This window comes from Dendrobates tinctorius, unplaced genomic scaffold, assembly GCF_039654945.1.
Source record: "Dendrobates tinctorius isolate UK_male_01 unplaced genomic scaffold, ASM3965494v1 ptg000048l, whole genome shotgun sequence".
Taxonomy (NCBI): Eukaryota; Metazoa; Chordata; class Amphibia; order Anura; family Dendrobatidae; genus Dendrobates; species Dendrobates tinctorius.
Genome location: NW_027361716.1, coordinates 18,682,706 through 18,700,767, shown reverse-complemented (window position 1 = coordinate 18,700,767; position 18,062 = coordinate 18,682,706). Strand labels below are relative to the sequence as shown.

General features: G+C 43.5%; 1 protein-coding gene across 3 annotated transcripts in view; it reads left to right on the top strand.

The window, feature by feature from the left end:
* The first annotated feature begins 2,427 nt into the window (after positions 1-2,427).
* The window catches only part of LOC141090243 (solute carrier family 13 member 1-like), a 113,466-nt gene continuing 97,831 nt past the window's right edge, over positions 2,428-18,062 (top strand). The window contains exons 1-2 of one of the 3 annotated variants that reach the window (XM_073576327.1): positions 2,428-2,577; positions 17,007-17,135. In XM_073576327.1, the coding sequence (XP_073432428.1) occupies positions 17,100-17,135 (36 nt within the window). In that variant the 5' untranslated portion in view covers positions 2,428-2,577; positions 17,007-17,099. Of the gene's footprint in view, positions 2,809-3,254; positions 3,379-17,006; positions 17,136-18,062 lie in introns of those variants that run through there. The other 2 variants (XM_073576326.1, XM_073576328.1) reach the window with 2 other exon arrangements.

The following is an 18,062-nucleotide window of genomic DNA, read 5'->3' as shown; positions in this document are numbered from 1 at the left end:
TGCCTCTGGCACTGGAATGCTTGACCGTGTGCATGGCATTATGAAGTCAGAAGACTACCAACAAATTTTTCAGCATAATGTAGGGCCCAGTGTGAGAAAGCTGGGTCTCCCTCAGAGGTCATGGGTCTTCCAGCAGGACAATGACCCAAAACACACTTCAAAAAGCAGTAGAAAATGGTTTGAGAGAAAGCACTGGAGACTTCTAAGGTGGCCAGCAATGAGTCCAGACCTGAATCCCATAGAACACCTGTGGAGAGATCTAAAAATGGCAGTTTGGAGAAGGCACCCTTCAAATATCAGGGACCTGGAGCAGTTTGCCAAAGAATGGTCTAAAATTACAGCAGAGCATTGTAAGAAACTCATTGATGGTTACCAGAAGCGGTTGGTCGCAGTTATTTTGGCTAAAGGTTGTGCAACCAAGTATTAGGCTGAGGGTGCCAATACTTTTGTCTGGCCCATTTTTGGAGTTTTGTGTGAAATGATCAATGTTTTGCTTCATTCTCTTTTGTGTTTTTTCATTTAAGACAAATTAAATGAAGATAATAATACCAAAGAATTTGTGTTTGCAATCATTTTCAGGAAGAAACTGAGTATTATCTGACAAAATTGCAGGGGTGTCAATACTTTTGGCCACAACTGTAGTTAGCTGATCGCTGGTGAGATGTCACATAGGCAGACTCACCAGCGAGCACGCTGGTATCCAGGGTAAACAGCGGGTACCTAAGCGCCGCGCGGCTCTTAGTTCTGGATACCAATGATCGGCGAGCTCCCAGCGCCATACAGCAGACGCTGGGAGCTGGTAACTAAGAGCCGCACGGTGCTTAGTTACCTGCTGTTTACCCTGGATACCAGCGTGCTCGCTGGTCCTGATCGCTGGTGAGTTTGCTTATGTGACAGCTCAACAGCGATCAGCTATGTCCCATCGATCCCATCCACGTCGGATCGTTGGTGGGATCACTGGGACATTGAAGCGTGTAACAGGGCCCTTAGGCCAGCTGATCGTTGAGACGTGTCACACGCAACTATGTTGTTTCGACATCGCTGCAACGTCACCAAAATGGTGATGTTGCAACGATATCGTTCACAATACTGTTGCGTGTAATGGGGCCTTAAAGGGACCTTCACACATAGCGAGATCGCTAGTGATCTCGCTAAAGCATCACCGATTTTGTGAAGCAACAGTGATATCACTAGCGATCTCGCTTTGTGTGACACGTACCTACGACCGGCTCCCCCGCTGGATATCGCTGATTGCGCTCAAAGTGCCTGGGCCATTTTTTCCTCGTTGGTGTCCCGCTGGCGCCGACTAGCAACGCATGGACACAAGCGGAACTCATTATCGCTGCGGTGTGACAGGTAAGAGCGACCTCCGACGGATCACTTATCGCTGCTGGGTCGCTGGTGAGATCTGCCCGTGTGGAAGCTCACTAGCGACCATTTAGCGATGCACCAGCGATTCTGACCGGGTCGTATCGTTGTCGGGATCACTGGTAAATCGCTAAATGTAACGGGACCCTAAGGGTCAACTATGGGGTGAACTTGGAGGTAGCCTAAAAACATCTTTTAAATTAGGGCGAACCTCCTAAATTGTGTTACGAAGAAGCTTCAGGCTTTGTTGGCGTTTATTGTCCTGAAGTGTCTCTCGGTCATTCCCCCGACCGCTGGCTTTGTACTTTTTTCCCCACTGGTGTTTTTTTTCACTGGCCTGATCTTTCTTTATTTCATTCAACAATGAAGAAACCGCTAGCGAAAATTCTGGGAAACAGCTGAAAAAGACAGCGAGCGTCTTCCCGCTGACTCGTACTATATAGCGCGTCTTCATGGCGGACGACACCTGAGGATCACTGCTCGCTTCTTTTAGCCACTTGGCGACTTTGGAAACCTATAATACACTCGAAAGACTGCACATGCGAACAAATGCATATGTTCATTGCTGGCAGGCGGATTTCCGGTAAAATCTGCCTGAAAAAGGCGTCATGTGCACACGCTGCAGATTCACCTGTGGGTTTTTCCGCGCGGATCTGCAGGTAAAGTGACCTGCAGTTTTCCTGCGGATTAGCCTGCGGTTTCAAGGTGTGAAACCGCTGCGGAATCCGCCCAAACAATTGACATGCTGCAGTTTGTAAACCGCGTGGGAAAAAACGCAGCATGAGCACAGCGGTTTTGAAATGCCATAGGGTTACATGGTACTGTACTATGTCTGCGGAACTGCTGCGTTTCCACAGGGCCAAAACCGCTGTGGAAACGCAGCAGAATCCACAACGTGTGCACAAAGCGTGTGCCAGCCAGGCATCGGCTCCCAATAGACCGTGGAACCCCCTCCACGCTGCACTCTCCCTGAGCCCACACACTACCGCATCTCACAGGGAGGCCTGTGGGGTGATCCCCGGCTGTGGCAGTGACGTGGCACCGGGGGCTGCTGCCGGCCACATTAGGACTCCATTGTCAGTGACAGACAGCCGGCTGCGTGCCTCCCTCTCCTCCTCGCTGACTGCCTGCCCATCGCATGGGGGAGGGTCTGCAGCCAGGCTCATTCTTCCCCCTTGTGTTTGATTTGCAGAGGCCAGACATGCTGAGGTGAGGGCTCATCCTGTGCGCCGGCCTGAGTCCTGGCTCTCTCCTCCTGGATGCATGCATGCCCCGGCCCTGCCTCCTCTGCAGCATCCCCTGCCCGTCTGGATCCCGGGCTTGTTGTGTCTCCACATGGCAATGTCTCTGGTGCAGCAGCTCTGGCAGAGGAGGGACATCCTCATCACTTTCGTGCTGCCTCTCCTGCTGCTCCCCCTGCCCCTGGTAGCACAGACCAAGGTAAAGCTGCTGCTCTTCTGGGGGAGGGGGTGTCTGTGGAATGTGAGGGGAGAGACACTGGATTGTGGGATTCTTAAAGTTTGGGAGTGGGTGGTGGGCTGCGTGATACATGGGCTCTGTCCCTGTAACTTGTCAGCTCTGGGTGGTCATTTCTCTCAGAGTGGGGTAGATATATGGTCGAATGGTTGGACCATGAAAATGCTGTGTATCCCCTGAATAGCGCCCCCTCTGGGCAATGCCAGGCCGGTGCTGACACCCACTGCAGTTGTTACTTGGTGGTGGGAAAGTTTGCGGGCACTTGGTGCCACATTGTCAGTATAACTACCCAAATGTGACCGTGAGCGCCACCGCCATTGCTTTATATACAGCAGTGTGGATCGCCCCAGTCATAGGTCACGAGTGGCCAAAGAGGCGGCTTCTGAAGTGACCTTCTGTGTCCCCGGGACGCGTTGCGCCTCTCTGTGTCCCCACCACGGAGAGAGGATCCATGGAAGCCATAGAGCGGGGGGCCACGTCAGACCCTGTGATATGCGCATATGAATGTAATACTGCATTTCTGCATGTATAGTGGTGAGTTCACTTGGTCTGCACAGAAAATGGGTTGCCCAAGGGGCACAACTTTGTGGGTATGTGCACAGGACATCTTTTTCAGGTGGATACACGCATAAAAAGTGCCCTAAAAGTCAATGAATATCTATGTCGAAACGACTTGCTGTACTCCGGCTGAGTCTTCTTGAACACTGCCACACGTTTCCGTAGACATGAAATGGTTAAAAGAAGTGACCTGACCATTCTTCAGGCGGCTTTTGCTTGTTACTCTTTAAAAACACAGCAAAAAATGCCAGGTTCCACTCGTCATGTTCACCCCAATTTAAAAGACATTGTGTGCACATACCCTAATGGGTGCAGGGGATGCCCCTTGCCTTAGGCCCTGTTCCCCAACGTCAGTCCTCCAGAGCCACCACCAGATCATGTTTTCGGGCTTTCCCTAGTATTGCACAGATAATACGTAATTCCAGCACCTGTGCAATTACTATGGGAATCCTAAAAACATAATTTGTTGGTGGCTCTTGAGGACTGGAGTGGGGGAACATCTCGTTGGAACCTAGGGGTCCAAAAGGTCCATTTTGGTACATGTGAGAAGACCAATGCAATTAAATTCTTGTGATTGTTGGAGGCCATTTGGAAACTTTGCGTTGGGTTCCACGAGCTTCAAGTTACGCAACTGGTTTGTCCTAATGTCTTTCATTAAGAAAACTCTGACAGCGGCACATAGGTTACTATAGAATCAATGTACGTGGCCAGCAAAGTTTTGCATTTAAATGGGTATTCCAGCCACAAACTTTTATTGTCTATACTCTTGGATGTTTTCTGCCACTCAGGTGCAGTTTAACTTTGTGAGCTTGACCACAGCATGCACTTCTCCCTTTTTAGAAATGGGGGGGGTTCCATTGATCAGACTCTCTAGGCCTCAATAACCTACAATAGCTTTAAGCTGGACAGTTGTGAGACAGACTGGCGGCCTCATACACATTACACTGTCTGCTTTCATCTATTGTGTAGGTATCTTTCATGATCTAATATTTCTTATCTATCCAGCAATGATAATGGCTGACTGTGATGTGAGCAGAGGGTCATTCCCGGTGATAAGGACTCCCAACAATAAGACCTCTCGGCGATAAGACCTTCTGCAGGCTTGGTAACCTTCAGAAAGTGGCAATAAACTGAAGGTCCATGTGCACCAGTGGACCAGCGACGCTAAACCATCCACTATCAACTACTTGTTTGCTAGTTGGCGGTTGTTTCAAATCTTTTTTCCGCTGGCAGACTGCGCTTTAGAGGGCCCTCAACTACCTGCTCCATCGCTCTGTGCACCTGGGATGCCATTGTTCTCGGCAGCACAGGTCCTGGTTACACTGTGATGCCTAGAAATATAAACTTTTGGGCAAACCAAAAGATCTTTTCACACAACAGGAGTGTTTTGTATGATATAGCAGAAAGGGTAAAAATGAACTTTTTAATAAATTTGCTTAAAATAATGGACCGTGCAAAGACGAGCATACATAATGGTGTATGGTATACACAGTACTTGCTGTTTTCTGTTACTCTCCAGGGTATTACTGGGGCATAGACTTGTTTGGAGGTGTCTTTGTTTATGGCGCATAAGGCATGAGCCACCTCTCGACTCCAAACAGAGGATCAACCCTTGTCCTCTCATAGGTACATTGAAATATAACATTTATTTAGTAAATGAAGGCTGTGTATTATACCATGCGTTGAAGTGAAGGCTGCAAAATTTGAAAACTCTTATCTGAAACATTCCCTGTTATAAACCTAAGCATTTTTGTTATTTAACCCCATTACCCCCAAGGGTGGCTTGCACGTTCATGACCGGGCCAATTTTTACAATTCTGACCACTGCCCCTTTATGAGGTAATAACTCTGGAACACTTCCATGCGTCCCGGTGATTCTGACATTGGTTTCTCGTGACATATTGTACCTCGTGATAGTGGTAGAATGTCTTTTATATGACTTGCGTTTATTTGTGAAAAAATGGAAATTTGGTGAATATTTTGAAAATTTCGCAATTTTCCAACTTTGAATTTTCATGCTCTTAAATCACAGAGATATGGAACACAAAATACTTAAGTAACATTTCATACATGTTTACTTTACATCAGCACAATTTTTGGAACCAAAATATTTTTTGTTAGGAAGTTATAAGGGTTAAAAGTTAAACAGCGATTTCTCATTTTTACAGCACCATTTTTTTTGTTTTCAGGACCACATCACATTTGAAGTCACTTTGAGGGGTCTATATGATAGAAAATAAGCAAAAGTGACAACATTCTAAAAACTGCACCCCTGAAGGTGCTCAAAACCACATTCAAGAATTTTATTAAGCCTTCAGGTGCTTCACAGAAATTTTTGGAATGTTTAAAAAAAAAAATTAACTTTTTTCACAAAAATTTTTCTTCAGATCTAATTTTTTTTATTTTCCCAAGGGTAACAGGAGAAATTGGACCCCAAAAGTTGTTGTGCAATTTGTCCTGAGTATGCTGACACCCCATATGTGAAGGTAAACCACTGTCTGGGTGCATGGCAGAGCTCAGAAGAGAGGGCGCACCATTTTACTTTTTCAACATCAAAATTGGCTGGAATTAAGATCGGACGCCATGTCGCCTTTGGAGAGCCCCTGATGTGCCTAAATAGTGGAAACCTCCACAAGTGACCCCATTTTGAAAACTAGACCCCTTAAGGAACTTATCTAGATGTGTGGTGAGAACTTTAAACCCCCAAGTGTTTCACAGAAGTTTATAATGTAGAGACGTAAAAATAAAAAAACATATTTTTTTCACAAAAATGATCTTTTCGCCCCCAGTTTTTTTATTTTACCAAGGGTAACAGAAGAAATTGGACCCCAAGAGTTATTGTGCAATTTTTCCTGAGTACGCTGATACCCCATATGTGGGGGTAAACCACTGTTTGGGCACATGGCAGAGCTCAGAAGGGAAGGAGCACCAGATTTTACTGTTATGGTTTGCTGGTGCCATTACCACCTGGGACAGCCCATGAGGTGCCAAAACAGCAGAATCCTCATAAGTGACCCCATTTAACGAACTGCACCTCTCAATGAATTCATCTAGGGGTGCAGTGATATTGACACCATTGGTGTGTCACAGAATTTTATACCATTGGGCAGCCATGCGGAGAGACTCGGGAGGAACGGAGCACTATTTGCCTATTCAAGTGAATGGGTCTGTGCACATGTCAGTGTGTTTCCAACGGACCATGTATCCATGGGCAAACGCGCTGACATGTCCGTTTTTTAATGTCAGCACAGGCCACAAAACATCCAGCACGCGTGCTTACACATAACACACATGGATGTCATCCATGTGACACGCATCGGCGCTGGGGAAGAAGCGTTACAGTAAGCGCTGTTCCCCAGCGCCGGGTGCTGATATCGGCTCTCATCATTCTCACCTGCTTGTGCCGATCTCCTGCAGAGTAGGGGAGAATGATGAGAGCCGTGTTCAGCACCCGGCGCGGGGGAACAGTGCTTACTGTAACGCTCCTTCCCTGGCGTGCGTCTGTGTGGTACTGATGCCGCATACGCATGCCACACGTGTGCCGCAAGTATTACTCACACGGACACTGACGTCCTTGGTATCGGAAATATCAGGACGTGTGAAAGAGGCGTTATAGCGGGTTTTTATGTTTGGCAGCTGTCTCACGCTAAAGGACGCTTTTTATTGCAAAAAATAGTTTTTGCATCACCACATTTTGAGAGCTATAATTTTTCCATATTTTGGCCCACAGAGTCATATGAGGTCTTGTTTCTTGCGGGACAAGTTGAGGTTTTTATTGGTACCATTTTCGGGCACGTGACAGTTTTTGATTGCCTTTTATTCCGATTTTTGGGATGCAGAATGAACAAAAACCAGCAATTCATGAATTTGTTTTGAAAGGGGGGGCGTTTATATCGTTCCGCGTGTGGTAAAATTGATAAGGAAGTTTTATTCTTCGGGTCAGTACGATTCCAGCAATACCTCATTTATATCACTTTTTTATGTTTTGCCGCTTTTATACAATAATAACTATTTTTTTATATAAAAAATAATTATTTTTGCATTGCTTTATTCTGAGAGTTATAACTTTTTAATTTTTTCGCTGATGACAATGTATGGCTGCTTGTTTTTTGCGGGACAAGATGACGTTTTCAGCGGTACCATGTTTATTTATATCCGTCTTTTTGATCACGTGTTATTGCACTTTTTGTTCAGCAGTATCATGATAAAGCATTGTTTTTTTGCCTTGGTTTTTCTTTTGTTTATGGTGTTAACTAGTGGGCCTGTCTGACGATGGACGGAATAATGTGTCCGACAGGTTCATCATAATTTACATGGTGCTACCATTTAAGCATCTTCTGCCAATCTATTGCAGTCTATTCACGGGTGTGTGAACCCTTGTATATAAGAATTACAAATCTTTTACGGGTGTTCTCCGCTACATGGCAACTCAATCAATTCAGAATCCCAGTTTTAATAAAACAGTGTATACTCACCTCCTGCAGCGGCGCCGGTCTAGCGATGTTGGCACTTGTATCACATGCAGTCTGGATTCACTCAGCGGCCTCTCATCAGCCGCAGCTCATCAATTTTCCATCATGATGGACGTCTGCTCCATCATCGGTAAAGGCTGCAGCTGGCAAGAGGCCACTGATTATTTGCAGCTGGCATGTGACGCACGAAGTGACGTGACACTCTCGGGACAACAGCCCCTATATCACGGGATCGGCACACCTGTAAAAGGGGATTGTACACTGTTTTTATGTAAATTGGGGTCTTGGATTGACCAAGCTGAGGTTGTCCACTAGTTAACAGCCCCTTTAATTAAAAAAAAATCAAACTTTTTTCAGAAATTTCCTTATTAACCTGTACATATACAAGGTAACAGAACATTTTAGCTGAAGGTCTCTTGAAAATGGTAGAGTGATTGTTCTGCCTGCTGAACTTGTGATTTGCTGGGTTGACCACAGCAAGATACAACTATGTTGAGTATGATCAGTCCATGTGACCTGCTGCTAGTGGCCAAAGGATGATTTATTGAGCACTCTATGGCTGCTGATCATAATTTTCTGTAGGACCACCATTTGCCAGAAGAGCATCTTTCATCTTGGAGGACCCCATGTGTCTATTTTACATGGCAGATCAGAGACTTTACTGGGAACTAACAAGTAGCTGGACACCAAGTAGTTAGCCTATCTTTGGGGTACATGTCTAATAAAAATGATGATCCAAAAATTTTTATCCCTAAAGGAATCCCAGCCCAAACTGATGGTAAACTAAGCTCATAGCACTGTAATGGATATAGCCTCTATAACAATCGCCCCTTTATTGTTCTGATCGCTGCCTTCCTCACTGATGACTGACAGCACTGGAATTTGTGTGCAAGGCTCGCTCCAGGCACACCAGTGCTGTCAGTCACCAGTGCGGGAGTTGGAGGCGTCTGTAACCAGTGTATAACCACGCCAAGGGTGCGCTCAGCGGATTAATTAGAATACACTTTAATTTTGGCAGAATAGAAACCGCAATTACAACACTACATGTGGGGTAGAAGAATTGGGTTTTTATTCCCTACATAGTTACATAGGTTGAAAAAAGATCTAGGTCCATCACGTTCAACCTTTCTCCACCAATTGTACATTTCGTCACGAATTTAACTATAACCCACAATGTTATGTGTATCAAGAAAATCGTCCAGCCCTTTTTTAAAAGCTGTTATAGTGTCTGCCATTACTACCTCATGTGGTCAGGCATTCCACAGTCTGACTGCTCTAAGGCTATGTGCTCACGTTGCAGATTTGCTTTTGTAAAATTCTACGCAGATTATTCCTCTTTTGGTAGAAAACGCAGTTGAAAATCCACGCAGATTTGATGCGTTTTTCATGCTGATTTTTATGTAGATTTGTAAGCTAAATATATATTGCCGTATATACTCGTGTATAAGCCGACCCATGTATAAGCCGAAACCCCCCCCCCCCCCCCAAAAAAAAATTTTGCCACAAAAAAACTGGGAAAACTTATTGACTCGTGTATAAGCCTAGGGTGGAAAATGCAGCAGCTACTGGTAAATTTCAAAAATAAAAATAGATACCAATAAAAGTAAAATTAATTGAGACATCAGTAGGTTAAATGTTTTTGAATATCCATATTGAATCAGGAGCCCCATATAATGCTCCATACAAATTACACCCCATATAATGCTGCACAAAGGTTAATAATGGCCCCATAAGATGCTCCATAGAATAATATGCCCCATATAATGCTCCATAGGTTATGCCCCCGTAAGATGCTCCATAGATTATTCCCCCATAAGATGCTCCATAGATTATGCCCCCATAAGATGCTCCATAGACTATGCCCCCATATGCTGCTCCATGGAATATGCCCCCATTTGCTGCTGCAAAAAAAATGCCATATTCACCTCTCCTGCTCAGGACCTGGCACCTGTGATATTCACCTGTCCGGGGTCCATCCCTGCTCACCACTGTCTGCGCGTCCTCTGTCGGTGACTGTTCAGCCAGCAGAGGGTGCGGCTTGCACTAACCACGTCACCGCGCCCCCTGCTGGCTGAACAGTCACCGACAGTCACGGACACAGGAAGCAGCAGACGGCGGTGAGCAGTGTGGGAACGAGGACAGGTGAATATCGCTATACTCACCCGTCCTGGAACTTCTCTGCAGCCTCGCTTCTCCACTGTCTCCCTTCCTGCCTTCAGTGGTCACGTGATACCGCTCATTACCACTCATGAATATGCGCATATTCATGAGTTTAATGAGCGGTACCACGTGACCGCTGATGGGAGGCAGTGGAGAAGCGAGGGGGCTGCAGAGTGCCAGGATGGGTGAGTATGATCTGTTACACCCCCTCCCCCGCTGACCCCCAGGTATATGACTCGTGTATAAGCCGGGGGGGGGGGGGCAGGACTTTCAGCCCAAAAAAATGGGTTGAAAATCTCGGCTTATACACGAGTATATACGGTATTTAAAAAAAAATGTGATGTAATTTCCTTGTTCAACCTCTTTTTCATTCTCCATTGAAGACTATAATATCATTGCATACCATGTTCAAATATAAGTGAAATATCTATCTATCTTCCCAAGCCCGAGGTTTAGTAATTTAAAAAAAAAAATTGCGTGGTCTCCTGTAATTTTCATAACCTGCAGAGGGAAAGCCGACGGCTGAGGGCTATTGTTAATATCCTGGGAAGGAGCCAAGCCATAAAGGTTCCCAGGCAGGGGAACACCAGAAAAAAATTGACATGGAGTCCCCCTTAAAAATCGAACCAGCAAAGGCTAGGCAGACAGCTGTGGGCTGATATTAATAGCCTGGGAAAGGGCCATGTATATTGGCACCCCCCCCCCCCAGGGTAAGAAACATCAGCTCTCAGCTGCCTCAGAAATGGCGCATCTTATAGATGCGCCAATTCTGGCACTTAGCCTCGCTCTTACAGCCTCGCTGTAACGGTGGCAAGTGAGGTAATATATTTGGGGTTGATGTCAACTTTGTATTGTCAAGTGACATCAAGCCCACGGCTTAGTAATGGAGAAGTGTCTATAAGACACCTATCCATTACTAATCCTATAGTTATATGGTCAGTAAAGACACAGCCAGAATAAAGTCCTTTATTAATCTTAATTAACCATACTTACCGAATGCCTAATCCCTTGACTCCCTCGTCTCCTGCAACAAAAATAACACGTGAGATCGCTGTGGGACAATCTGTATTACCTGGACTACTGCGGATAGGGAGTATATGTTGTCTTATTATTGTACATTATTTCTAGGATACGAGGGAGTTGGGGATTTGGTGTGCGGTGAGTGTAATGGGTTTTTATGTGAATATGTACGTAATTTTATTTATTTTTAACAGTGAGCACAGGGGCCGGCAGATGATACTACACAGCACAGTGACTGCACACATAGCCGGATGGGAGCAGTAGTCTCATCAACCCATGCCTGCTTTTTCACTGCAGGTCACCGCTGCGGGTCACAGTCAGCTGCAAAATCACGCTGACATCTGCCAGCATGATCCCGCAACACTGTGACCGACAGTACCGGCGATAGCATTACCGCAGACACACACCCGCACAAACACACAGACACCCGCAGACAGACACGCACATAGTCTCCGCTCGCACACTCTTCCTCCTTCTTACATCATATCTTTTTCTGCAGAGTTTTTTCCAGCACATCCGCAGCAAATCTGCAAACCTTTTTACACCTGCGCTTTTGACTGACTCAGTGTAAGTCAATGGGTGCAGAAACGCTGCAGATCTGCAAAAAGAAGTGACATGCTGCGGAAAGTAAAACGCTGTGAATCTGTGCGGAATTTTCTGCAGCATGTGCGCAGCAATTCTGGATTACCATTGATTAACAGTGCTTGAGCTATACTTTGTGGATTTGGTAAAATTCTGTGCGGAAAAAACGCTGCGGATCCGCTAAAAATTCTGCAACGTGTGCACATAGCCTACTGTAAAGAATCCTGTCATGTGCAGAATTTATCAATTTCGGCTAACAGATTCCGTGTATGTGTAGGTTCACAAAAGCGTATGCAAAAATCCGTCAGTTCACCCAGAAACGTGTAACTTTTTTTTTTTTTTCCCTTTTGCTATCTTTGTAGAATTGTTTTATTTTTTAGAGCAGCAGGCTCTGTATTTAACACTGAGGCTTTGTATGGAATCCCATTATTTTCACACACCCATAGACTTGAATGGGTGAGTCTCATCCGATTTATGGAAGACACTAGTGCATGCTGTGACTTTTTGTTTTTTTTTCCCCCATACACAGATTCTATCAGTGAAAAATCTCTCCTCTGCATGGCCCCGATCAACATTGATCCGAGCACGTGGGCCAAAAAATGCGGTCATATAAACAAGCCCTCAAGGGGATTCTCAGTTTCATAACTTTTTATTGAAAGTGTACCCCAAAAAGAAGTTGACTACTTCGTGAAACTCCAGCATAGCATACAGCTGGGAGACACTTAACGCATCAGATTGTCCAATTTTTTTTTTTCTTTCGTTATTTGCACCCTTCTCGGTTGTAGAAGTTTCTGCAGTTTCTCTTCCTCTGTCGTATTAGACAGGCTCCAGTCTGATGCAATATATAGAGCTTATTTCACCCTTGCACATATACAGTGTCAGGGCTAAACCCTTAGATACAGTGGGAAGGTGTATTACAGGACACAATGAGGGGTCTGTTTTGGGCTCAATGACGCCTGTGTGTTCCCAGTCGCAGCTAAATGTGCCTTCATTCATACCAGAATATTGAAGGCCCCAGAGTGGAATAGTGTTAAAATTAGCATGCGGAAACTTAGAAAGCCGTGGTGTGACTTTCAGGAAGTTTGCTCACTCTTGGTTACTCATTGCTCCGGTAAGACGTACAGTCGGTGCTTCATGTCCCTGATCACTGATTCATTCATTCGCATTGGCATCGAGGTAGTAAGGGCTTTCTTCTACATAGGAAACCGGCGATTTCACAGTGAACTGACTCAGACGTGTCGCTTGGAATGATGAAGATGTCCGTTCTCTCTGACTATTTTTACTTTTTTGGTTAAATGTACAGTATGTAAGACGAGCTAGTGCAGGTAGAAATACACTGGGTATGCCCATAATAGTCAGGGCTATCAGATTAGAAGAAAAGGAATGAATTTTTATTTCCTAGAGACTGCAGCTAAGCTGGGGCACTGGTGTGTGCGATCACCATTGACTTCACTAATCCTCCATCAAATCAATACCAAAGTTCAAAGGCTAACATACACTTGTCCTTCTCCTTTATATCCAGGATCTAATCATCCAATGTATCATGGGATGCAGGGCTGTGGAGTCGGTAAGCCACAGTTGCGACTCCGACTCCGACTCCTGGATTTTATCAGACTCCGGCTCCGACTCCGACTCCTTCATAAATGGCCAATTCATAACAACAAATTTACTGTTGTAAAATATTAAACATCGTGCTTATTCAGTTTCTCACCATTATATAAGTAATCAGACCACTTAGAGCAAAAACTACATTTATTAGAATACAATTAGAATATAGCAAATAACTTTTATAAACTTTTCTAAACTGTAAGTAAATATGCAATAAACACTTGTATGCAGTTAATAAGAAGAAATCTATAAATTTGTCCTCAGAAAAAGTATTGCCTCTGTCAGATCCTCCTTCATGGATGCCCTCAAATCTGATCTAATTATTTTGAGAGCAGAGAACAACCTCTCTACACTAACTTGTGTTGGTGGCAAAGCAGTAGCCACTCGGGCAACATCTCTGACAATGTCAGGATACAGAGGAATCGCTTGTTGCACAGTTATTTTTGATGAACGGTCAAATTTCTCAATTTCTTTTAGTGCACATGAAAAATTCTGCTGAAATGTACTGGCTGTGTTCCTTGATGGGGATGACTCTTCTATGCGGGAACGCTTTGCACGGTCCTTGTGATCCAAATATTTTTCGAAATTAAATTCTTCATCAGTTGATGATGAGGGTGAAGATGTGGCAGGACGACCAAATTCTTCTTGTTCCTCCTGACTGTCCTGCAACCCTTTTATCCTTACTGCTATTTCAAACAGAGCTTCTTTTCCTTTACTTAGCTGTTGATCATCTAGAAGAATCCGATGCATTGGGTCTACATAAACAGCTGCCAAAAGAATGTTATTTTGTAATAGTAGCTCCTCTCTCCGTTTCATTGATGTAGCAATGCCACTTGCAATTAACCCTCCTCTTTGGGACAGGCGAAACATCAGGTTCTTCCACTCCTTTAAGAAAATACCTGGAGTTAAGTCCTCTGCTTGTAATTTTTTAGTCACTGTAAATGGGTGCTCTAGCAATTTTTCCAGCTCAGTCACCTGATTCCACTGACTTTCATTTAGCATCAGTTGAGGGTTAGTCATGTCTACAAGAAAGGTTTTCAGTTCAACCAAGCGCTGAATCATTAAGTAAGTACTGCCCCATCGTGTGGCTTGATCAATAATTGCCCCTTTTCCAGCACGTCTCTTCAAAATTGAGTCAACTTTAGGGGTTCTGGCAACAGTAGCCAATTTTCTCACCTTGCCAATCAGTGCAGCAGCATGTCCTTCTTGCAGACTGTCTCTTATAGCCAGCTGTAGCGTATGCACAACACAGTGCATGTGATGAATGAAAGAACACAGTTTCAACAAGATCATCTAAACTATCATGTTGCTGTTCATCTGAAGCAACTTCAGTTTGCTCCTCAGTTACAATACTGTGTTCCTCTATTTCAAACATTTCTGTGTCTGTGGACCCAGAATGTTCTTCTAGCTGCTGGTCACCATCATTACTCTCATTCATTAGCTTAATAGTACTTATCATATTTGAAGCATTGTCAGTTACGACAGAAAGAACTTGCTCTTTTTTAAGTTCATAGTCTTGCAGAACCTTTTCCACCAAGACCTGGAGAAACTCACTGGTGTGATGAGCTTTGGTGTCTTTTACTGCCAATGTCTTGGTAACTATTTCATTTTTGTCACAAACAAATCGGACATTGATGGCAAAATAGTTCACTCTGTGACGTGTGCAGGCATCCATTTTAAGAAACAGAAAGCGTCCCTTGAGAGTTTTTTTAAGTTCTTCCGTTTGTTTAAAAGCTTCTTCGATTACTAATTTTCTAATACTCTCTCTCTCCAGAGAAACACCAAGCTTGCGGGCCATTTCCCCATTCAGACACATAAAAGCTGGTCGTGAAAATAATGAAATAGGCACACTATCCTTTACAACAAGCTCTATGATCTGTTTTTTAAATGTATCTACTGTCATTGTCACAGTAACTTTGTCACTGACAAAATATCTTGCAACTGATGGCTGCAAAGTTCTCTGCTCCTTTGTTTGGCTGGAAGAGCTGGGCACTGGTTCATTGGTTTGGATGCAGTCTTTCTCATCCACTGCTTTCAGTACTTCTGGATGAAAGCGCTGTAAATGTCTCTTTAGATTAGAAGCTCTGGTAGGAGCATTTTTATCTTTGCCTGAATATGCACTCATCTTGGCTTCACAGCATTTGTTTTCGTCTGGATCATTTGTCATACACTGACAGACATAATGTTTTCTATCTTGAGTGATGGTGAAATGTTCAAATACAGCTGATTTAATGTGATGCTTCTTTGACATTCTCAGGTTTTTAATTCTGCATTCACAATCCAAATGACAATTGTTTTTCCTAAAAACAATTGTACAAAATTATTGCCAGGTCGTACAACTGATATAGTGGTCAGTAATACTGTTATTATTCCTTATGTACTCACAGTTAATTGATGCAAAGTTTGTTGAAAGGATAATACTTCTTACAGTCTTCCTCTTCTGAGTAGCAGGCAGCTGTGAGATGCTTGGAAGACGCACACCTAGTATGATCTAGTCTAGAGGAGGAGCTTTACTACTAAGAATTTGCAACACATTTTCACTTTCAGTTTCATACATTGTAAGTAGGGGGGTTGGGGCAGCATGAGGTTAACCAAGTATAAGATTAGATAAGGTCAGTGGAGAACAGTGACACACAAGAAGTAAGAAATGTCTCTATCTCCAGCAGAACTGCTTATCACTGTTGTTCATAGTTTGATAGAACATATATATTTGAGTAACATTTATAAAATTCATATGAAAGTTCAATTATGAAATATTAATACATTTTTTTTAAAGCTGGAGTCGGTACATTTCTACCGACTCCAACCAAAACTAACTCCGACTCCGACTCCACAGCCCTGATGGGATGTACTGAATTGTTTTACATGTTACAGATTTGCCCATGACAAAATCTAAGTCTGACCCTCAGATTTGTGTCTCGGATGTTCCACGCACGTAAAGTGAGTTTTCGCTAGGCTAGCCACTTTATTCAAGACTTGTGCACGTTCATTACTTCCATGGAGAAAAATCCGCACAATTTTTGTTTTCTCCGGTACGTGAAAAGTGTTTCATAAAATATTAGAAAAGCTCCAAGAGTTTATAAGATGTAACTTGTCTTATAAGTAGAAAATAAAGTTGTATAAATTACTCAAGATGATGAAGATATGAGAGCAGTGATAAACGTAAAGACAATGTCCACTCCTTGGACAACTTCTTGTCATACCTCTCGCATGGCCCTGATAAATAATAAAGCCTACACTCCCCACCTATGCCGACACCTCGTACGTGAACGGCGCCAGAACGGGAGGTGAGTATAAGCTTTATTATTTTATGGAGGCCAAACATTTTGGTCAAGAATGGGTTGTCCTAGTAGTGGACAACCTCTTTAACAAAAGGATCAAGGTGTAAAAAAAAAACAAAAAAAACCCACCCCAATGCAGAGCTGACTCACTTAGTAGGGAAAAGGTCTCCATGAAATGGTGGTTCTCGGTTCTTCTTTATGGACTACTGATTTCTTTTGAGCTTGAAGTACTGTGCACATGCGTTGTACTAGGGCCTAGTAACTAGGCCGATTGTCTCTCATCATATGTAGAGTGCGCTGACCCCGATCATCATAGTGGGTCCTGCATCTACTCAGATTTACTTCTTCCTGACACCAGTCCTGCTGGTGAAGAGAAACCAAAGGTCCTCTTAACATCACCGCTCTTCTGCTTTACATTTGATAAGTCTTCTAATTTGAGGTTACGTTGTTGCATTGTAATCCTGTGTTTTGTGTTCTCTAGGAGGCGGCATGTGCTTACGTATTACTGATCACAGCTACGTTCTGGATTTCGGAGGCCATTCCTCTGGGTGCCGCAGCGCTGGTTCCTGCATTTATGTTTCCACTCTTTAGTATAATGAAATCAAGTGAGGTTGGTAACTATTTATAACGGGTGTCCTATTGACACTAGCATGTCTTGATTGATATGGACCATGCTGACAGATAATGCCATACTATACCTGCTCTCCTTATTGAAGTGGCCAATTTCCGTTTTTACACCTTAGTTTTTTCATCCTAAGAGCCATGGCTTCTGGCAACATGGCAATTATTGTCAGTATGGCTTCAGTGCTGCAGCTCGGCAGTCTGCCCGAGTAGACCGACTAGCCTGTCGGAGGTTCTGATTGTCTGCAGCGCTGTTGAGGCCAGGAAACTCCCCAGATCTAAATTCCATTGAGAACTTGCCAATTTCGAGTTTTTTTTTTTTTTTTTTTTTCATGACACATTATGCTTTATGATAATGGAAAATTTACGTTAGTTCAGTATGTTTTGTGTTTATTGATGAAAATATTAGAAATTTGACACTTTTTTTTAATAAAAAAAAATTGTCAAATTTTCAAACTTTGATTAATTATCCGTTTAATCCAGGTAGTCCTACCACACACAATAGTTAATAAATAATATTTCCCTTGTGTCTGCTTTACATCATCGCCATCTGCAAAATGTTTTTATTAGAAGGTTTAAAATTGTAGCAGTCATTTTTTTCAATGACATTTGCAAAGTTTATATTTTTCTTAAAGACCTATTCAGGTTTGAAGTGACACTTATATATTAGAAAACCACTGAAAATGATACTAATTAAAAAAACAAAACAAAAACAGCACCTCCTCAACATATTAAAAACTGCTGCCAGGTAGTATATTAACCCTTCAGGTGCTTTTCAGGACGGAATGTCAGCATGGAGTTTTGGATTTTTACCGTTCAAGGATGGGCATTGTCTGGCAGTAGATAGATCCTTGTCATTACTTTTAGGAAATTGTGGTGTTTTGCTATTAATTATCTTTTGATGTGATTTTCTGCT